The sequence below is a fragment of the Aquarana catesbeiana genome, linkage group LG04 (genome assembly GCF_042186555.1).
Source record: "Aquarana catesbeiana isolate 2022-GZ linkage group LG04, ASM4218655v1, whole genome shotgun sequence".
Classification (NCBI taxonomy): Eukaryota; Metazoa; Chordata; class Amphibia; order Anura; family Ranidae; genus Aquarana; species Aquarana catesbeiana.
Window position 1 is genome coordinate 24,720,634 of NC_133327.1, and position 23,435 is coordinate 24,744,068.

The window sequence follows — 23,435 nt, forward strand, 5'->3', positions numbered from 1 at the left end:
TACACATGGTAGCAAAGGACGGAGCTATATGCACACAAGTTTGGCACCAGCCAAGGTTAGCCCATCAGGGTTGGTATAACTGAACACAGTTTCAGTGAAAGGAGTCAGAGGTGAGTTGCAATGGCAACAGGATCCCTCTGGACACTTGAGGGGTCATACATGCACACAGTGGTAATCAGCAGAAGGCGGGGCAGAGTTACTTGCAGGCATATGACCATGGAGGAAGAAAGATGGGCGATGGAAATCACACAGCCTGGCTGAAGGGCGCAACCATTCAAATTGTTAAACGTGTCAACGGGAAACGGTCTCATTATTATGTTGCAGTATACCTATAACAAGTCAAATCAAAGGTCCTTAATACTCACAATGACAAGATAAGCATTCATTTGAATGCATACAGTATGCCTTAAAAGTACTTGTGTTTTTCTTTGTCTACCTTTGTCCACATTAATAAAGTATAATCTCAGAAAGCCAGGAAAGCTGGTCCAAAGGCCATTACTGTATGCTGTATCCAATTGAAATCACCATGGACGACTGTCCCAGAAGCAAGTGCAACATGACCAGACTGGCATTATGGACTTTCATACTATTACTATTGGACTGTTGAGAACAAGGATCCTCATGTTTTTTTTTTCTTCATGTTTTTTTTTGGTGTTCTGTCTCTTTTGATTTTTATTATGGACTTATTACATCCAGAACAAGTGATGACTACCGATACTGAAATCCAGAAATATGGACTATAGAGATGGAGAAAAGTTTTTTTTTTTGTTTCAGAAGGCAAAGCCAAAAGTTCCAGATATTAAAGGGGATTACACATAAACCATTATTTTAGGTGTAGCAGAGTCTCATATTCTCAACTGGCCACAAGGGGCCATCTGTTGCCTTATTAGTTTATGTGAAATCTCTATTAATAGCTGTAAACTGTTGGAATTATGAATACATTTCATTTGCCTTGTATCTATGTAGGGCGTAACATATTATCTTCACAGAAGTCTCTGTTAGACCAGACAATTCAGTGCCTAGGCTTGTTTATCTAAACAATGGGACCCAAACCTCATTGTTCTACACATATTCACTTCAAAGGATCCCATGTTTGGACATACAGTGAGGGAAGGCCAACCCGCAATCAATACTTAACTTCACGGGAAAAGGTCAAGTTAACCTCCTGCTCAGAATAGTCACAAGGATTTGCATTAAAGGGGGCTGACTTATGCAAAGTATAGGGATTGGAGATGTAGCCAGTCCTTAACCAGGAATAGGGAAGCCCACCAATCAGTGCCACGCCATGCCAACCAATGAGGCATCAGCCTGTAATGATATGCACAGACTTGATGAGAGGGAAACACACACTCTATGGCAGAGCGGTCACGTGAATGGAACTTCTATGGGAACGGTAAATATGGGAAATCTCCCTTGTACGTGTATCTAAATATGTTGGTCTTATGTATTTTATGTCCTACTGTTTGTAGATCAATGTTTTAAGGAATATACTCTGTATTCCTTCATGTAATCCACGATTTTTACCCTTTTCCTGTACAATTAGATAGCTTGCTGTGTATTAGTCTAGGTCTACTTTACTATATAAAATACATTTTTGTTATTGTGTTAAAGCTTTTACTCATGGTAAAAGAACTCTCATTTAGCCCAAATCATATCCGAGAGATATTAAATCTCAAATATAGTATACGGTAACAATACTATATGTACTGTAGAAATGGTTTAAATATGCAAATTATTGCATTTAGAGATATATACTCTATCTATCTATTAGGGATGAGCTTCGACTCGAACATCGGCTGTTCGCCAGTTCGCCGAGCAGCGAACAATTTGGGGCATTCGCGGCAAATTCGAATGCCGCGGAACACCCTTTAAAAGTCTATGAGAGAAATCAAAAGTGCTCATTTTAAAGGCTTATATGCATGGTATTGTCAAAGAAAGAAAGTGTTTGGGGACCTGGGTCCTGCCCCGGGGAACATGTATCAATGCAAAAAAAAGTTTTAAAAACGTCCGTTTTTCGGGAGCAGTGATTTTAATAATGCTTAAAGTCAAACAATAAAAGTGTAATATCCCTTTAAATTTCGTACCTGGGGGTGTCTATAGTATGCCTGTAAAGGGGCGCATGTTTCCTGTGTTTAGAACAGTCTGACAGCAAAATGACATTTCAAAGGAAAAAAGTCATTTAAAACTACTTGTGGCTATACTGAATTGCCGGCCCGACAATACACATAAAAGTTCATTGATAAAAACGGCATGGGAATTCCCCACAGGGGAACACCGAACCAAAATTAAAAAAAAAAAAATGACGTGGAGGGGGGTCTCCCAAAATTCCATACCAGGCCCTTCAGGTCTGGTATGGATTTTAAGAGGAACCCCGCGCCAAAATTAAAAAAAAAAAAAAAATGGCATGGGGTACCCCCAAAAATCCATACCAGACCCTTATCCGAGCACGCAACCTGGCAAGCCACAGGAAAAGAGGGGGGATGAGAGAGCGCCCCCCCTCCTGAACCATACCAGGCCACATGCCCTCAACATCGGGAGGGTACTTTGGGGGTAGCCCCCCAAAACACCTTGCCCCCATGTTGATGGGGACAAGGGCCTCATCCCCACAACCTTTGCCTGGTGGTTGTGGGGGTCTGCGGGCAGGGGGCTTATCGGAATCTGGAAGCCCCCTTTAACAAGGGGACCCCCAGATCCCGGCCCTCCCCCCTGTGTGAAATGGTAAGGGGATACAAAAGTACCCCTACAATTTCACAAAAAAATGTCAAAAATGTTAAAAATGACAAGAGACAGTTTTTGACAATTCCTTTATTTAAATGCTTCTTCTTTCTTCTATTTTCTATCCTCTTTCTTCTATATTCCTTTGGTTTCTTCCTCCATCTTCTTCTTCTTCTGGTTCTTGTTCTTCTGGTTCTTCTTGTTCTTCTGGTTCTTCATCCAGTCTTCTCGTCTGGCCGTCTTCACTTCATCTTCTTTCCTTGGGCCGCACCGCATCCATGATTGGATGGGAGGCTCCCGCTGTGTGACTCTTCTCCTCTTCTGACAGTTCTTAAATAACGGAGGGTGGGTGACCCCGCCCCCCTCTGCCACAGGGCGGGTGACCCTGCCCCCTCTAACGCACGGGGACTTCCCTGTGGCATTCCCAGTGATGCCAGAGGGGGCGGGGACACCCGCCCTGCGGCAGAGGGGGGCGGGGTCACCCGCCCTCCGTTATTTAAGAACTGTCAGAAGAGGAGAAGCGTCTTCTATTTTCTATCTTCTTTCTTCTGTCTTCCTTCAGTTTCTTCCTCCACCTTCAGGTTCTTCTGATTCTTCATCCGGTCTTCTCGTCCGGCATCTTCCTCAGCGGCGCTGTCTTCACTTCATCTTCTTTCCTCGGGCCGCTCCAAATCCACGATTGGATGGGAGGCTCCCGCTTTGTGACGCTTCTCCTCTTCTGACAGTTCTTAAATAACAGAGGGTGTCAGAAGAGGAGAAGCGTCTTCTATTTTCTATCTTCTTTCTTCTATCTTCCTTCAGTTTCTTCCTCCATCTTCTGGTTCTTCTGGTTCTTCATCCGGTCTTCTCGTCCGGCATCTTCCTCAGCGGCGCTGTCTTCACTTCATCTTCTTTCCTCGGGCCGCTCCAGATCCACGATTGGCTGGGAGGCTCCCGCTTTGTGACGCTTCTCCTCTTCTGACAGTTCTTAAATAACAGAGGGTGGGTGACCCGCCCCCTCTGACATCACGGGGAATGCCACAGGGAAGTCCCTGTGTGTCAGAGGGGGGCGGGGTCACCCGCCCTCCGTTATTTAAGAACTGTCAGAGGAGGAGAAGAGTCACACAGCGGGAGCCTCCCATCCAATCGTGGATGCGGAGCGGCCCGAGGAAAGAAGGTGAAGTGAAGATGGCGCCGCTGAGGAAGATGCCAGATGAGAAGACTGGATGAAGAACCAGAAGAACAAGAAGAACCAGAAGAACCAGAAGAACAAGAACCAGAAGAAGAAGAAGATGGAGGAAGAAACCGAAGGAAGATAGAAGAAAGAGGATAGAAAATAGAAGAAAGAAGAAGCATTTAAATAAAGGAATTGTCAAAAACTGTCTCTCTACATTTGTACCCCCTTACCATTTCACACGGGGGGAGGGCCAGGATCTGGGGGTCCCCTTGTTAAAGGGGGCTTCCAGATTCCGATTAGCCCCCTGCCCGCAGACCCTCACAACCACCGGGCCAGGGTTGTGGGGATGAGGCCCTTGTCCTCATCAACATGGGGACAAGGTGCTTTGGGGGGCTACCCCCAAAGCACCCTCCCAATGTTGAGGGCATGTGGCCTGGTACGGTTCAGGAGGGGGGGCGCTCTCTCGTCCCCCCTCTTTTCCTGTGGCCTGCCAGGTTGCGTGCTCAGATAAGGGTCTGGTATGGATTTTTGGGGTTACTCCACGCCATTTTTTTTTTAAATTTTGCAGCGGGGTTCCCCTTAAAATCCATAAAAGACCTGAAGGGTCTGGTATAGATTTTGAGGGGGACCCCACGCCAATTTTTTTTTATTTTGGCTGGGGTTCCCCTTAATATCCATACCAGACCAGGGCCTGGTATGGAATTTTGGGGGACCCCCACGTCATTTTTTTTTTAAATTTTGGTTCGGGGTTCCCCTGTGGGGAATTCCCATGCCCGGCACATCACGCATCCCGGTAAATGGCCGCTGATCGCGGCCGTTTACTATGTGATCGCTAAGTCAAATGACGGAGCGATCATGTGTAAACAAACCGGCGTCATCTCATGATGCCGGTTCCTCTCCTCCTCTCCTGCGTACCGATCGTTACACTGTGAGTGGAGAGGGGGATGGATGGATGGCAGTAGCCAGTAACCAGTGACATTCAGCCATCCCTAATGCTCTGCAATGCCCAACAATAGTCTGCAATGCCCCAGAATAATGTGCAATACTCTGCAATGCCCCATAATACTCTGCAATACCCCACAATACCCCGCAATGCCCTGCAATGCCCCACAATACCCCACAATACCCCGCCATACCCAGCCATACTCGGCTATACCCTGCCATACCCAGTCATACTCTGAAATACCCCGCAATACTCTGAAATACCCAGCCATGCCTGGCCATACTCTGCCATACCCAGCCATACTCTGCCATACCCGGCCATACTCTGCCATGCTCGGCCATACCCTGCCATGCTCGGCCATACCCTGCCATGCTCGCCCCCTGTATGTGGCCAGTCTGTGGAAGTCTCACACATGTGGTATCGCCGTACTCAGGAGGAGTAGGAGAATCTATTTTGGGGTGTCATTTTTGGTATGTACATGCTATGTGTTAGAAATATTGTATAAATGGACACTTAGTGTTAAAAAAAAATGCATTTTAACCATTTCCCGCCCGCCGGCTGTCATACGACGTTCTTGAATTTGTGTGGGGATATCTAAATGATGGGTGCAGCTACAAGCATCATTCAGATATCAGCTTTTTTAGCCGGCGATTACCTACACCATAAGAATGATCATAGCGCTGTTCCACTGCTTGATCGTTCTTACGGGAGGCGAGAGGGGACGTTCCCACCTCCCGCCACCCTCCGGTGCTTCTACCGACTCACCACTACGATCGAAGCCAGGATCATTTTTTTTTTTTTATTTCAGGCTTCCCAGCCTAGAGGTGAGATGTGGGGTCTTATTGACCCCATATCTCACTGTAAAGAGGACCTGTCATGCCATATTCCTATTACAAGGGATGTTTACATTTCTTGTAATAGGAATAAGAGGTCAAAAAAATTTTTTTTTGAAAAAAGCATCAAACTAAAATAAATAAAGTAAAATGAACAATAAAAAAAAAAAAAAAAAAAAAATTGAAAGCGCCCCTGTCCGTGTGCTCGCATGCAGAAGCGAACGCATACGCAAGCCCCGCCCATATGAAAACGGTGTTCAAAACACACATGTGAGGTATCGTGCGATCGGTAGAGTGAGAGCAATAATTTTAGCCCTAGACCTCCTCTGTAACTCAAAACATGTAACCAGTAAAGATTTTTAAAGTGTCGCCTATGGGGATTTTTGAGTAGCGAAGTTTGACGCCATTCCACAAGCGCGTGCAATTTTGAAAGGTGGCATGTTGGGTATCTATTTCTCGGCATAACTTCATCTTTCATATTATGTAAAAACATTGGGCTAACTTTTTTGGTTTTTTTAAAGCACAAAACTGTTTTTTTTCCAAAAAAAACGCGTTCAAAAAATTGCTGCGCAAATACTGTGCGAGATAAAAAGTTGCAATGACCGCCATTGTATTCCCTAGGGTCTTTGATAAAAAAACATATATAATGTTTTGGGGTTCTATTTAATTTAATTTTCTAATTAAATTAAATCTAATTAATTTTTTAAATTTACTAGCTAATAAATGATGATTTTTACATGTAGGAGAGAAATGTCAGAATTGGTGCTCATCATAGGGTGGAGAAAGAGCAGTAGAGCCCCTCCTCATTGTACACTGTACACCAGACAGAGGACACTGACAGTGAGAGCAGTTATAGAGTCCATGCCAGAAAAGTACAAATACCCCCCAAATGACCCCTTTTTGGAAAGAAGACATTCCAAGGTATTTAGAAAGATGCATGGCTTTGCTGGAGTGACTGGCGGTGAGGCGACCCCTGGTGGATGCTGATAGAAGTCTCTAATCTCTGTGTTACAATCTTATCTGCTTGCTGTGACCCTCTGTAGTGGGGAGTCATGGCCATCTGGTAAAGAGCAACCCCTTCTATCTCGGGTGGTGGACTCTCCTCTGATGTCACTAATCGCATTATCACTTGGACTTTTGGTTTTTGCACTTTTTGGGCGAATTGGAGTTCTTTACATACTATATTGAGCTCTTACTTCATTGGGACATTATGGTGGATTTTCATTAACTGCTATTCACATTTAATTTTTCTACTTTTGCACTTAACATTATATATATTTGTTTATGTTATTTTGCACATGTATTAGCGCAATTCCTTTTATTTTTTATGTTTTCCCACAATTGATGTTTATTGTTAGGATTGCAGCTTTTCAACGATTCATTGTTTATTTGGTCTATAGCGCAGTTTTATTCTCTTTTTTTCTATGACTGAGTAATTGTCATTGTCATTCAAAATGTGAGAGCATAGAAAGAAAAGACTATCGCGCTGTATTACACCCAAAGGGTACCTTATACATTATTGAATGCCAAATTAAGATAAATGAATATAGTGAAAAATTATAAAAATAAAGCAAAAGCAGCTACTTTAGGTGAGATACACACACTATTAAAACAACAAATATATAATAAGCAGCGCTGCTTATTATATATTTGTTGTTTCAAAATGTGAGAGCACCAAAAGCTGAAAATTGGTCTGGTTATTAAGGGGGTTTAAGTGCCCAGTGGTCAAGTGGTTAAATGACTTTTTTCCTTTGAAATGTCATTTTGCTGTCAGACTGTTCTAAACACGGGAAACATGCGCCCCTTTACAGGCATACTATAGACACACCCCAGGTACGAAATTTAAAGGAATATTACACTTTTATTGTTTGACTTTAAGCATTATTAAAATCACTGCTCCCGAAAAAGCGGCCATTTTTAAAACTTTTTTTTGCATTGATACATGTCCCCTGGGGCAGGACCCGGGTCCCCAAACCCTTTTTAGGACAATAACATGCAAATCTATCTATCTATCTAAATCATCTATCTATCTATCTATCTATCTATCTATCTATCTATCTATCTATCTATCTATCTATCTATCTATCGTGACGATCTGGGGTGAATTTGTTCAAGTGGTGTATGCGTTTTCAGGAACACTGGTCAATCCAAACTATTTTTAAGGGCATGGCAGCCCAATCTTATTTAAATGAAAACAAACTTCACAGAAAATCTTCCCTCGCAGGGGGTTCCACCATCATTGTATAACAGAAATTTCAGCCTCCTGGCTCACTCACTCTTACATAGTCAAACTCCCTCCTGGAGCTTACTTGCTCAGCTGTGTGCTGCTTGGTCTCGGGCCACATCTGCTTCCTGCAGACATTCACACTCAGACTGCCACCGGCAGCCTTAGACTCTTAGAGACCACCTGTCTCTCTCACCTTCTCCACCTGAAGGGGAATATAAACCCAGCCCACAGGTGTGCAATCATCATGCCTGTCTTTGCAAAAACCAGGCTGAAGGTGCTAATATACACCGTGGCCTGGGGTCGCCTCTCCACATATCCTCCCCATTGTTTCACACTGGAGGGAGAAATACAAAACCCTTCTTCCTAAAGGGGCACTCAACCCACCTCTTTTTTCGGGTGTGCTTCCACGTGCACTTCTCCCTAATCTTCTCACCTCCCCCAAACCTACTCTCCCAGGACTGTAGGGGGCCTACTTCTACACCCACTGTCAGGAACTGACTTCTCTGAGTACCAGGCTCAACTTCACCTAGCACTATCTGTTTTCCAGGTTCGCAAATACCTGTGTGGTTACCCTTGGCAACCAACTTCCCAAAAATGCACAATTCAACATCACCAAGAACTCTTGTCCCAACACCTGCTAGGACAGTGTCTGAGGAGGGACCACAAACAGGGAAGCAGTTACTCTCTATGGGACCTTTCCACAGTTCACATTGCCCCCTGTTGTCCAACACTCCATCAGCAACTATTCTTGCACAACACTTTTTCCCACACCAGTTTTTACCATTTCTGTTACTGCTGGTATTTCCGATACCTCTGCCTTGTCTAACAGGGCTCCCGAGTGCTTGTCATACACAACCTTTGTATAAAGCAATCCAGCACACTGTGAAACAACATTCCACATCAATACAAAACATTGCATTAAACGATTCCACCATTTGGGATTTCTACACAGTACAGCCTGCAATATCCAGCGCCAATCAACTGTACCCCGTAGTACCATGTCGCCAAACACAGGAGAGGATGGCAGGATATACACTGGCTGTACACTCCATGATTTTAACATTTCCTTAAGCATGACTGTCACAAAATGCACATTTTCCCCCTTTATGCATTGTGGACAAACTGCCTGCTATGCGTTTAAACTTGCTTGGACCTTCAGTCATGAGAGGATTAGTCTCTGCAACAGCCCGTGCACCTTGGGCTATAGGCTGTTCTGCAGACGCCTCTCCTGGCCAAGCAGCCATAGCGTTCACTACTATTTTAGCCACAGAATTTTCTTCCAGCATTGCTATTAGTCTCTTGGCCCAGTCATCCCAATAGTTTATGCTCCTCAGCACTGCATCCGCCCAAGGAGGCATAGGCAGACCACGAGGCTCAACAGCATCTGAAACACTGCTCTGGTTAGTTTTACACTTCTCAACATTAAACACATCACTTTGTTTTAACCTGCATTGTGGCAACACATTTTCAACCACACCATGTTGCTGTACCCCACCCTCATCAGCATGAGCAGATGGAGTTTCATTGCAGACCTCAAACTTTTTAACTTTAATACTTGCCTCCCCACTGAACAGGGCACTGCAGCAAGGCAAGTCCTTTTAAGCACAAACAGGATTTCCCATTTGGGGTCACTTCCACTCCCATGTGCACAGTCACATAGTCAGTCTTTCTCACCCAGTCTGCAGACTTAGAATCACAGGCGTTGCTATGGACAACCGCTCTTCTCTTGAACTTCCAGTCAGCCTGTTGCTTTCTCCTGTTGTATTTCCCCATGCGGTTACCGTGTGAAATGAAAGGCTTTCGGGCTTCCCAACCCTCTTTGTGGTAACAGTGAGCCACCTGTTCATAGGAGCCCCACCATCCAGACGACACATCACTGGTTGCTATGGGAGACTGCATTCTCCCTGTAGAGCTTCTCCTGCAACTGTAACGATCCTCTTGAGCCCACCAGCCAGGACTCTCATCAGGATCATTCCACCATTTAGCATAGGTCTCACGACCAACCTTGCCTTTGTTGCTATGGGCAACAACATTCATCTTTGCAGCAACAGGTGCAGAGTTCCTTCAAAAAAATTTTTTGCCATACTGTCTCCTTACAGCTGAGACACAGCACCCATCACTTTACTTCACACAGCAACACTCTCCTCGGCCACCTGCCTGTAGGGTCGAGTTGTTCCCAAGTGTGAGCCCTGAACTCTCTTCCTAAGGGAAATATAAACCCAGCCCACAGGTTTCAGCCTGTCTTTGCAAAAACCAGGCTGAAAATGCTAATATACACCGTGACCTGGGGTCATCTCTCCACAATAGATAGATATTAGGGTTGCACCAATACTAGTATTGGCATCGGCGCTGATACTGAGTATTTGCCCAAGTACTTGTAGCTCCCGATGCTTCCCCCAATACCTTAAATTCCCAGAAGTCAGTGGGCGGACAGAGTGGGTGGGAGAAGGCGGAGCGTGGGTCCTGGCACAGTGAGTCCTTGCAGTGCAGCGGAGGAAGGTAGGCCTATGGGCTAGGGTTGCCACATCATCCCTTTAATCCAGGACACACATTAAAGTGGAGTTCCACCCACTTTTACAACTCTTCAGCATCCCTCACTAAACTGTGCACTGTAAACAAATTGGATATTTTTAAATTTTTTTTCTCAGCACCTACTGTATATCTACTGTATTCATTATTCACTTCCTCCTCCCTGGCCACGGCCCATCGCATCATTTCCTGTTTGCAATGCCTTCTGGGAAGGGGCGGCAACTTCCTCTGAAACTGCCGTTGCTATGGAAACCTGACCTGAAACCTATTACACTGCTTGTGCTGCACTGAGCATGTGCGAGATCTGCAAGGATGAGATCCAGGAAGAAATACAGTCTGGCTTCAGATGCCCACACTTAAGATGGCCACGGCCTGCTATAAGTTTATAAAATAACAAACTACTGCTATAAACTAACAAAACAGACCTTAGTTTACAGACTAACTTTACTAGAATACATTAAGCTTGTGTATTATAGGGGTATTTTTATTTAAAAAGTATAATTTCGGCCGGAACACCACTTTAATTACACAGGTTCTGTGGCTGATTAAGGTGGTAATTAAACTCACTTGGTGCCTTATCTGCATTAAATCAGCCTCAGAACCTGTGTATTTAATATGTGTCCTGGATTAAAGGGATGATGTGGCAACCCTACTGTGGGCAGGGGTGTGGGTCGCAGCCGTGTGCATCCATTACCAGCATCGGTGACCAGGCCGTCAGAATCGTAAACAGAAGTGACAGCCCGAGTCTCTGTCAGACGGCGACACCCATCTTGGTACACCCTGAACTCGGCCTCAGTAGCCTGCGGCAGCGGACATCTTGTTACACCCAGCCCATATAGTTCACTGGCTTACTGAGGCCGAGTGCAGGGTGTATCAAGATGGACTCAGTCATCACATATCGTCGATTTCCACCAGTTCCAACAGTTCCACCTATCGTTGCCCATAAGTGTCACCTATTAGTGTCAATAAGTGCCACCTATCAGTGCTGCAAATCAGTGCCACCTATCAGTGCCCATAAGTGCCAGCCATCAGTGCCCATCAGTAAGTGCCAGCCATCAGTGCCGCATATCAGTGTCCATCAGTCAGTGCCACCTAACAGTGCTGCAAATCAGTGCCCATCAGTCAGTGCCACCTATCAGTGCCACATATCGGTGCCACCTATCAGTGCCCATAAGTGCCAGCCATCAGTGCCGCAAATCAGTGGCCATCAGTCAGTGCCACCTATCAGTCCTGCATATCAGCTCCAGCAAATAATGCTGCAAATCAGTGCCCATCAGTACGTGCCACCTATCAGTGCTGAAAATCAGTGCCCATCAGTCAGTGCTACATATTAGGGCCTCCTCATCAGTGCCATTGCCACCCCATCAATGCCCTTCATTGCTGCCTCATCCATGCCACCTAATCCTATCAGTGCTGCATATTAGTGCCCCCTCATCAGTGCCACCCCATCAGTACTCTTCAGCGCCGCCTCATCAATGCCCTATTAGTGCAGCCTCATTAGTGCACATCAATGAAGGAGAAAAAGTACTTATTTACAAAATTTACTGACAGAAAAAAGTATTGGTAATCGGTATCGGTGAGTACTTGAAAATAGTATCAGTACTTGTACTTGCCTTAAAAAAGTGGTATTAGTGCAACCCTAATAGATATATCTATTTATATATAGATATAAATATTCGCGCTCTCTCTTTTGGAGTCCCTCAAGGTTCATCTTTGTCACCCGTGCTCTTTAGCACCTACATCCATCCTCTCCTCAAACTCATCAGAAAATCAGACCTCTGCTTTCATTCATACACTGACGACACTCAACTCTACTTCCGCATCACCAGACAAAAAGACCAATATCAGCGGCTAGAAAAATGCCTCTCACTGATAGACAACTGGATGACCACTAGCTCCCTCAAACTCTACAGATCCAAAACAGAGCTTCTGCTCCTCCACGCTAAACGTAATACAAAAATTTAGACCCCATGGACATCACCCACCATCCTTGGACAGACCATCTCCCCAAGCACCAAAGCCAAAAGTCTCGGAGTCATCTTTGACGCAGAGATGTCGATGGATGCACAAATAGGTTCAGTAGTCAGTGGCTCTCACCATCTTCTCTGCCTATTACGTAGACTCATCCCGTTCATTCCAGAAGAGGACAAAGCAGCAGTAGTCGGAACAATCATCAATTTCTGACTCGACTACGCAAACTCCCTCTACATAGGATTACCTAAATACCAGACTGCTCGCTTACAAGTCATCCAAAACACGGCAGCAAGACTATTAACCAGAAAAAAAACCCTGGGAATCCATCTCCGCATCCCTGAGGACCCTACACTGGCTAACCGTAAAGGATTGGATCACATTCAAGACCCTCTGCCTCACCCACAAATGCACACAAGGAAACGCTCCACAATACCTATGCGAGAAAATAAAACACTACACACCTAATCGCAGTCTACGATCAACGAACCAAAATCTCCTCCTCATTCCCAAGTCCAGGTACAAATCAGAGGGAGAAAGAAGATTTGCAGTGCAAGGACCATGGCTATAGAATGCTCTACCCACTAACATCCGCATGGAAGATAACCATCGGGCCTTCAGAAAAAAACTCAAGATTCACCTCTTCTAAGAAGCAGGATAACTCAGGACGGATCAAGCGCCTTGAAGCGATTCAGTTCACATTTGTGGTGCTATACAAATTCTTCATTCATTCAGATATATCTATCTATATATACACAGTATCTCACAAAATTGAGTACACCCCTCAAATTTTTGTAAATATTTTATTATATCTTTTCATGTGACAACACTGAGTGCTGCTGGAACTGGGGAGCTACAGTTCAAAAAAAGACACAGTATAAGCCCAGCGCCAATGATGGGCTACCTGGAGTGGCCTGTATAGAACATGTGATACGTGACTCATCTGAATCTCTCGTACCAGGTGTCAAACATAATGTAACTAGACACCATTATCTATACAGAAAAGTGGAGGGAAAGAAAAAAAAAAAAAAAGGAAACAGGGCACCCCGTGCAGCTGGACCAACCGTAGCTGGTAGATACAGGTCATAACAAGCAAAGAACAAATACAGCCCAGCGCTCAGGATGTGTTAAAAAACTAGCTACTACAACAGAACATAAAATATGTATTGATTTATTAAACCAAAATATAATTAATTAAAAGTGGTGACTATTGAATAATAAAACCACCATGTGTACAAAAAAGCTGTTGTAGAGAGTACCACAGTAACACAGAATTAAAAAACAATGATGATTAGGAACAATAACCAAAAATTGAAAGCAGTGCATTACAATATTGACATATAAAAAGCACTCGCAATAATGGACAGACAGCTCCTTAACGACAGAAGACCAGCACAGGAGATTTAGTCCAGAAAAAACTTAAATATAGAGCAATGGGTAATCTGACACAGTTGTAGTGTGGAACTTGGATCAGATGGGTAGAGTAATATAAGTACAAAACTTGGAGAGAAGATACTGACAGCCTACCCGTGACGGAGGGAGTCTGACCTCATGTGGGGGAGCTCACCGGCTCCAGTACGGTGTCGGGTGGCTGCGATGGTCAGGGAGATGGAGGGACTGTAGCCTCATGCAGGGGGGCTCGTTGGCTCCAGTGAGCTGTCAGGTGGCTGTGGAGAACGATGAGCCGACGCTCTGTCGTGGGGAAAACCGCCCGACTGAGGCTCCTGGGCGACGGCTGATGATGTCAGCACGGGGAGAGCCACCGGGATGTCAGCAGGTGGAGCACTGAACCGCTGCGTATCTGGAAGGTGTCTCCACGAGGGAAAATGCTCCTCAGTAAAACTTAGTGTCACTGCTCAACAGCCAACACTGGACATGATGTGAATGATGGGGGGGGAAATGTGAAAGAACAGACAAGCTGATGGAGCTCGCATCAGCCTGAAGGACCTCAGGCTCCCCAAAGAAGTGCAGAGTCAATGAGAAAAAAAAAAAAAATATTATAATACAAAATAAAAATTGTCAAAAAATCATATGCCAGAGGAGAATGCAGAGGAAAAAAAATGGCTGAGGTAACCGCTGCTAGCTATAGTGAGAGCTACGCAGAGATGGTGGATGGGTGGCCGGATGAGTTAATACCCACTGTGACCAAGTCCTGGCAAGGGCTGCTGTCCTGGGGTTGCCTTGACTATGCGTTTCGCGCACAGCGCTTTGTCATAGTCAAGGGAATGGGCAACTCACAAAGTTTAAATAGTTGTGTGTAATTTGGGGGAGGGAACATCAGGGGAGGGAAAAAAAAAAAAAAAAGGGGGAAGGTCTTAACCCATTGTGGGGGAAGGAAACAAAATCTCCAATGTTAACCCCCTGTAGTTCCGGCTACTAAACAGTGGAAATAAACCAATACTGATATGTATCTATATATAAAACTCATAAATGAAAATATAAAGCATATATATATATATGAACATGCGAACATATATGAATTAATAATCAAGACAAACATTCTATTGGATTGTCGCTCAGCATTAATGTTTCAAAAGAATTCTCTTGATCAAAACAAAACATCAACACAAATATTCACAGATACAAAAATACTAAAATGTAAAAAAACATAATATACAAATACGAAAAAACCCAAATATACAGATGAACCAATGTCCAATGAAAAAAGATTCTTCTCATTGAGGGAACCATGAATGCCAACATGTACTGTGACATACTGCAGAGCATGATCCCCTCCCTTCGGAAACTGGGCCGCAGGGCAGTATTCCAACATGATAACAACCCCAAACACACCTCCAAGATAAACACTGCCTTGCTAAAGAAGCTGAGTGTAAAGGTGATGGACTGGCCAAGCATGTCTCCAGACCTAAACCCTACTAAGCATCTGTGGGGCATCCTCAAATGGAAGGTGGAGGAGCGCAAGGTCTCTAACATCCACCAGCTCTGTGATGTCATCATGGAGGAGTGGAAAAGGACTCCAGTGGCCACCTGGAAGGTCTGGTGAACTCTGTGCCCAAGGGAGTTAAGGCAGTGCTGGAAAAAAATGATGGCCACACAAAATATTGACACTTTGAGCCCAATTTGGACATTTTCACTTAGGGGTGTACTCACTTTTGCTGCCAGCGATTTAGACATTAATGGCTGTGTGTTGAGTTATTTTGAGGGGAAAGCAAATTTACACTGTTATACAAGCTGTACACTCACTACTTTACATTGTAGCAAAGTGTAATTTCTTCAGTGTTGTCACATGAAAAGATGTAATAAAATATTTACATAAATGTGAGGGGTGTACTCACTTTTGTGAAATACTGTATATATACTGTATATCCATATAGCTTTCTGATTTTACCTAGATGGTGTAATTAATCAGAATATATATAGGTAAAACTAGGGATGAGCCACCCCCCCCCCCCCCCGTTTGTTTCGCACCAGAACTTGCGAACAGACAAAAAATTTGTGCGAACATGCGAACACGGGTAAAGTCTATGGGACACAAACATGAAAAATCAAAAGTGCTCATTTTAAAGGCTTATATGCAAGTTAATGCCATAAAAAGTGTTTGAGGACCCGGACACTGCCCCAGAGGACATGTATCAATGCAAAAAAAAAGTTTTAAAATGGACGTTTTTTCAGAAGCAGTGATTTTAAGAATGCTTAAAGTGAAACAATAAAAATGAAATATTCCTTTAAATATTGTGCCTGGGGGGTCCCCTTAATCTGCCTGTAAAGTAACGCATTTTCCCCATGTTTAGAAAAGTACCACAGCAAAATGACATTTCTAAAGGAAAAATTGCTCGGGGCTGTAATGTATTTCCAGATCCTGGCAATATACATAAAAATAATTTAAAAAAACAGTGTGGGTTCCCCCAGTCCCTACCAGGCCCTCTGGGTCTGGTATGGATATTAAGGTGAACTCCACGGCAATTTAAAAAAAAAAATGGCATGGAGGTCCCCCCCAAAATCCATATCAGACCCAAGGGGCCTGGTATGGACAGGGAACCCATGACATTTTTTTCTTAATTCTGTCATAGGGCTCCCTGTAACCACTTCAATACACTATATTATATATTGTACACTGTACACTACTTACGTTTGACTCGAATTCGAAGCTCATTCCTAGGTAAAACATCTATTCCCAATCCATATAATTGTGTTGGAAATATTGCTGCATTAGAAATGGATACTCATCTAACAGTGTTACCAGATGTCTTAACATTACATATATATATTAGAAATATCATATTGGCTACACTTGTATCATGAGAAGTACACAGTCCTACAACAAGTTATTTAAAACAAAGCGATCCCTGGTCTTAAAACGACACTTGTTGGTTAAAAGAGGCAGTGACTAATTAAACAATGGAATTACAAGGAAGCTAATTGTTATCTGCATCAACCAATGATAAGAATTTACACCTTCTGGGCTAGGCTTATTATAATTTATATGAACTTATTGTGCAGAACGGTATATAGCACAAGGACACTTCATAGACAGGATCACTCTAAACACATCTCTGATCACCCTCATCACTACACACCCTGCTTAAACACACCCACACTTCATCCATTACACTTCATACCCTCATCATCACGCCTCATACTCTGAAAATTTAAGGACGCAAGCTCCTCCTTAACAAGCCACCGTTTTGAGAAAGGCAGCAATCTTACAGGACTCTGGTAATGATTGTGAGTCAGCAGCCATTTTGGAAGCGTAAATATATTACATTGAACTTGTCATTCATTTTTTGAATTTTAATTATTTTCTAAATTTTACCATTTTTTGTTTGACACTCTATTAGTGTACCAGTTTTACTCTTACTCCAACTGCAGAGGGGTAACTGTTGGCTACGCAAATCGCAGACATTTTTGTCTTATAATTAATCCTATATACATGGTTTTTATGTACACGGGGAGATAGTAATCATTTCATGTCATCCACATTGCTTAGCAAAACACAGTAGCGAGTGTTGCAATTAATTTTGTATTTTATGTAAGATTTTGTTTTATGTCATCCATTATCTAACTATTTATTGTGAATATAAGTCTTGTAAATAAATATTCACAGTTTAGTCAGCATTCATATCGATTGATGTGTGCTTTTAAAAAGAAATTTGATTTGAAAACAACTCGTTATAATTATTGTATTGTATAACGCATAACATTTTTCATTTTTCTCTGTGTGTTTTTATTTATTTTTGACACTTTTTTTGGTGAATGAGTATGGGTAGAATGTACCCCATACTCATTCACATGGGGGGCAGGATCTGGGGGGCCCTCTTGTAATGGAGGCTTCCAGATTCTGAAAAGCCCTGTGCCCGCTGACCCCATCAAAGCCCTGGGCTGTGGCCTGGTATGGTTCGGGTGGGGGTGCTCGCTCGCCCTCTCCCTTTCCAGGCCTGTCAGGATGCTTGCTCGGATAAGGGTCTGGTATGGATTTTGGGGGGACCCCATGCCATCCCACTGAGTGCTCCGCAAATTTGGGTGTTCCTCGAATGGGTAAATGGGCAATGTTCAGGCTAAACTTATGATGCATGATGAATTTTTTAAAACATTTTTGCCACAATTCTTTGGAAAATTATGTAAGTAAATATATTTTTTCACAGTGTATTTATAACACGTGACATAGGCATACTTAGACTTTCTTTTTAAGTATGGTAATGCCAAGTGTGTGACTTTTTTTAAACAGCCTAGCCACATAGAGTGGTCCCAATTTCAAGGAGCACCTTTAGTCTTTCTAGGGGCATAAATTGTATGTCTAATTTCCAGCTTACCTTTCACATTTTTAGAGGCCCTGTAAAACCAGGACAGTAGAAACATTTTGAAAAGCAAACACCCCAAAGTAATTGGAGGCATAATGATTGCTAATTGAAAATGTCATTTTTGTCACACATTTTTGGAAAATGTGGAAAGAAAATGTTTTTTTTTACATAAGGTTGTCAATTAATAAGATATTTGTAACACACAGCGCGAGCATACTAGGAATGACACCCCAAAACACATTCTGGTACCCCTTCCAAGTGCGAGGATGCCACATGAGACTTTTTCAGTGTCGGAACATATTATGTACCAGACATTGCATTTTGAGTATCACAAAAATCAACCAATTGAATCAAAAACAATTGTCACCTCTGTACAAGTGGTCAGGGAATATAATTTGGTGTAGTGCCACATATAGCAGTCCCTATTGCTATGAGCCAGACAAGCCTAGTCTACTGGTATTTGACTGGGACCAGGAATGCCCTGTTTACTGCCCAGGACATTGTTGCTGGCTGAACTGATCTGGTGAGATTGCCACTGGTGTGGCAAGGATCAAGAATGCTGTGACTAGTGTGATGGTGATCAGGGACACTGTGACTGGCTGGTCAGTGGTCACACTGCCTGTGTTCAACACTGTGACTATTGTGCTGGTGAAATGGGGACACAATGACTAGTTGGACACACTGTCTGAATTCAGGGCCTTGCACCCACACTCGCACATATGTCAGATTGGGAGCAGTTGGGAGCAGTGGCTGTGTCTTTGCAGCTGCTGCATCCAAAAGGACATTGATGGAACAGGGGTGCATGGAATATCTGTGCATACCCCTGTGGGTAAACATGGCCCTGACACAGGGTAGGCATTGATATGCCCCATGTAAACAAGGTCTTATGGTGACACTGGGATTAGTGTGACAGTGATCAGAGACACTATAAATGGCTGTACTATAATGAACTATAATGACTCATTCACACAACGTGTATCAATGCATACCTCAAGCAAGGCCCATGTTTACCCACACACGGATGCACAGGTGTTCCATGCATCCCTGTGTAGGCAGTCCAATTTATGTCTATTGGGATGCTACAGCTGCATGGACACAGCTGCTGCTCCCAATCTAACATCAGTGCAGATGTATGTCCCCAAGCTCACACTGTCTGTGTTTGGGCTTTGCACATGCACACGTGTCAAATTGGTGATAGCGGCTATGTCTGTGGAGCTGTTGTGTTCCAGTAGATATGAACAGCACTGCCTGCACGCGGATGCATGGAACACCTGGGCTTCCCCATGTGGGTAAACATGGCGAGCACACATTGATACTTGCTGCACTGGGTTAGTGAGTGTGTAAGGACTCATTAAACTTGTAGTTGCGGAGTGATAAAACCCAACCTCATCGCAACCACCCCTCAACCACTCCCCTTTGGCTGGGAAAGTAACAGTTGGGGGATGTACACACACATGCCACGGCAGAAGTTATACCACCTGTCACGCTTGACAGGTACTACCGCCCACCAAGTATTACCTTAGTATTTAATGGGGCTGCACGGGGTTGCGGCATGGTAGTTCAGAATTTGGGGGATAGGATCACTTTTCAGAGAGCACCACAAGTGTATATGCCCTAATTAAAGAAAAAGATCACTATCACCACAGCAGTGCAGTGTCACTACTGTGATATTTTATTGCTCTAGCCAATTATTAGAGACACTGCATGCTGCACTGGCATACTGTATTTCTGATCACTAACCAGAGCAGTACATAGTGACCCTGCAATGCTTTAGTGACAGTGCTCTTTTTTTTAAATTCCTGTACAGTACTGCACACTCTTTTCTCTCACAGCCTATCACTAAGAAAGACTTTGTTTATGTTAGCGATTGCTGTGGTTGGTCACAGCTATCACATGGTACAGAGCCCATGCCTGAGGGACACAGTGACCACAGACTGCACCTTTGCAGCCTTTGTTTATTTTAGTGATTGCTGTGGTTGGTCACAGCTATCACATGGTACAGAGCCAATGCCTGCGTGATCACAGACTACACCTCTTCGTGACCCTGCATGAGTGGCAAGATTGGGAAGACGTACCTCCAAAATCAAGACAACTCCCACCCAGCCATATATACATGTATTGTAGACACTACAATACACAATACACTAGCATGTAGACATGAGATAAGATATTCTCCATCCACCTTTTATTGGTACAGCTCAATTAGAGCCTTATGTCCATGGCACAGACAGACACCACCGGATGACCAATACCTTAGGGGAGTTTGGGTCTCTTCTCTCTGCCATCCTTCCTAGACATAAACCTGAATATAAATGACCTGGAAGGAATGAAAGTTTTTTAAATCAGTAATAGGACTTCTGAAACTATTATATAAAACTAAAGAAAAGCAAAGCCAGGATTGTATGATTGCATTTAGGCTTTCAAATAATGTTTATCTTGACTAGAGTAAAATATTTCCATTCTATGCTTCTCATAAAGGGTACCAATGATACGTGTAGACTATCATGATAGTTCCAACTTATTAAGGAGAACCCTATGAAATAGAAACTGGCATAATACGTGAAAATAAGGAGTTATGACACAGTTATATGTGAAACTGTGTGGCTAGATTCAGAAGAGAGGTCATCAGGTGTACCTGGAACTTTAAAGCTGGATCAGGACTAGAGTCAACACATTGTGGCCTACAGGTACATGGCCATTGGTGGCCAAAACAGCAACCCTACTCTAGGATCACATCTTTTACAAAAAAATTTTCTGGTGTTTGTTTTGTTTGTCCGCTATTTATAGCATGGTCAAGAATATTATGAAATGTCTAAATATGCCCATTAAATGTGATTGCAGTTCTACTGATCATGGATAAGAAATGTGTAGCCAATAACTATTCAGAGCAAAATGCCTTTTTTCCTTTTGCACTAAAGTCAAAGGCATGAGTTAGATAAATGAGGGTTTTCACTTGGAGCAAACTGGAATAACAAGTTAAAAGTCTGAAAATAGGTACAAAATTCAACACCTTGCATAAGTCTGAACAAGCAAAAAGCAGGAATTTCTTTGTTCTGGCACACATACATTTCACCATGCAGTTTTATAAACTTAGCAGCCTTTCAAAGTGACAGACATGCAATAATTCTGCAAGGAGAAAGACACATGCTTTGGGACAGTCTGTATGGCTCACAGAAGACAATGGGGTGGATTTACCAAAGGCAAATAGACAGTGCAGATTTCAAGTGCAGTTGCACTAATTTTCCCCAAAACTCTTGAACTTAGGCTGACCATACCTGATTTGTTTTGTTTTTCATTCAACCCAAAAAAATTGAGCCAATTTCCCTGTCTACACACTTGAGGTGGATGAGGAAATCCTTTCCTCTATGGTATTGTATTGACAGTGGGGAGCCTTCCCTGTCTTCAGAATACAATGAACAGTGTAGCTAGCTATATCATTCTGGAAGAACCCAACAGACTGGTTGTATACAAGCTGGTCGATAGATCGACTTGTGTGCAACCAGCTTACCCATGCATGGATTGAAATTTGTCCGGTCCTTGAATTTTTATCCATGTATAGATAGCTTTAGTAAATGTGGTAAAATTCTGCTGATTTCTATCATCCAATCATGTAAAAGCAAACCTGATTTTTTTTTTAAATTTGCATTAAGTAATCTTTACAAACTGAAGCTTTAACCACATTTACTAAACTCTGGGAAAAATTAGAGCAACTAAACTTGCAAAGTGCACAGTATTTGCCTTTAGCAAATCCACCCCAGTGGCAGTCAGCTGGTTGTGCCGGCTCCAGCACTTAATTTTGGTTTTTGACGGATTATACAACCCACTCTGTTTGGCAATGGTAAGAGGCGAGTGGCCAGGAAAAATGATAGGTGGGCATGTAAGGCAACAGAATTTACAAAAGATCACAAAGCAAATGATACCAAATTGTTTAAATTCAATTCAAAATACATAAATAAATAAATAAATAAAATAACTGCATCATATTTGGAAATATCAATGTGGAACTCTGGTTTTCTAAAGCCTGAAGTATCCACGCTTTTTTGCTCAATTTAGTCTGTCTTCTTATCAGTCTAATGATGTAATAAAAACATTAAAAAATGAATACTGGTATTGGGAAGACTAGGTACACCAGAATACAGAAATAACAGCTATAACTTGTGTTAGTTTTCTATTTGTCTGCTATGTCTACGTTTTATAATACTACCAATCAAATACATTGCCTTATGACATTTAAGATCCCTTTTATTTAACTCTTTCAGACATGGAAAGGTGTTATAAGTGTGCGGAGGATAAATGGCCCAATGAGAGAAGAGACACCTGTATACAAAGAACAACTGAATTCCTGTCCTATGGAGATACAGTGGGATTGTCTCTCATTTTTATCTCAGTTATTTTATGTTTCATAACTATTATCATATTTGGAATTTTTGTGAAATACAAAGACACTCCAATTGTAAAAGCGAATAACAAAACCCTCAGCTTCATCCTTCTCCTCTCACTAATCCTGTCCTTTCTATGTCCTCTGCTGTTCATCGGACATCCTACAAAGGTTTCTTGTCTCCTTCAACAGGCTGTCATTGGGATGACTTTCTCTGTTGCCATTTCTTCAATGTTGGCCAAAACAGTTACTGTCATTCTGGCTTTTAACGTTACCAAACCTAACAGTATGCAGAAAAAATGGCTGGGCAAACATTTTTCCACATCTATTCTGATCATCTGCTCTGTTGGGGAAGGAGTGATCTGTGTCTTCTGGTTGATCTTCTCTCCACCATTCCCAGAGTATAACACCCAAGTGATGGAGGGGAAAATAATATTACAGTGTAACGAGGGATCCGTCATTGCTTTCTATATTATGATTGGCTACTTGGGAGGTCTGGCTGTCTTAAGCTTTATTGTAGCATTTTTAGCCAGGAAACTTCCAGACACATTTAATGAAGCTCAGTACATAACATTCAGCATGCTGATCGTTAGCAGTGTTTGGATTTCCTTCATCCCAGCCTACCTCAGCACTAAAGGGAAATACATGGTGGCCGTGGAAGTCTTTGCCATCTTGTCCTCCAGTGCTGGAGTCCTGGGCTGCATCTTCATTCCTAAATGTTACATCATTCTGCTGAGATCAGAGATGAATGTGAAGACAAGTGTAACCCAAAGAAATGTTTTTAAGTAATCATTCAAACAAATGCTAAATGAAAAATGGTATAGCTTGGGATAATAAAAGAAATACCATCATTGTTTTGTGAATTTAGAACTTACTTTGGTAAAAACACACTATTATATGCAATGAAAAAAATCTAGGGATAGT

General features: G+C 42.9%; 1 protein-coding gene across 1 annotated transcript in view; it reads left to right on the forward strand.

Annotated features, from left to right (window-relative positions):
- The window catches only part of LOC141141135 (vomeronasal type-2 receptor 26-like), a 107,903-nt gene extending 84,485 nt beyond the window's left edge, over positions 1-23,418 (forward strand). The window contains exon 6 of the mRNA XM_073628840.1: positions 22,393-23,418. Coding sequence (XP_073484941.1) covers positions 22,393-23,300 — 908 coding nt within the window. The 3' untranslated portion in view covers positions 23,301-23,418. The remainder of the gene's footprint in view (positions 1-22,392) is intronic.
- The last annotated feature ends 17 nt before the right edge of the window (positions 23,419-23,435 follow it).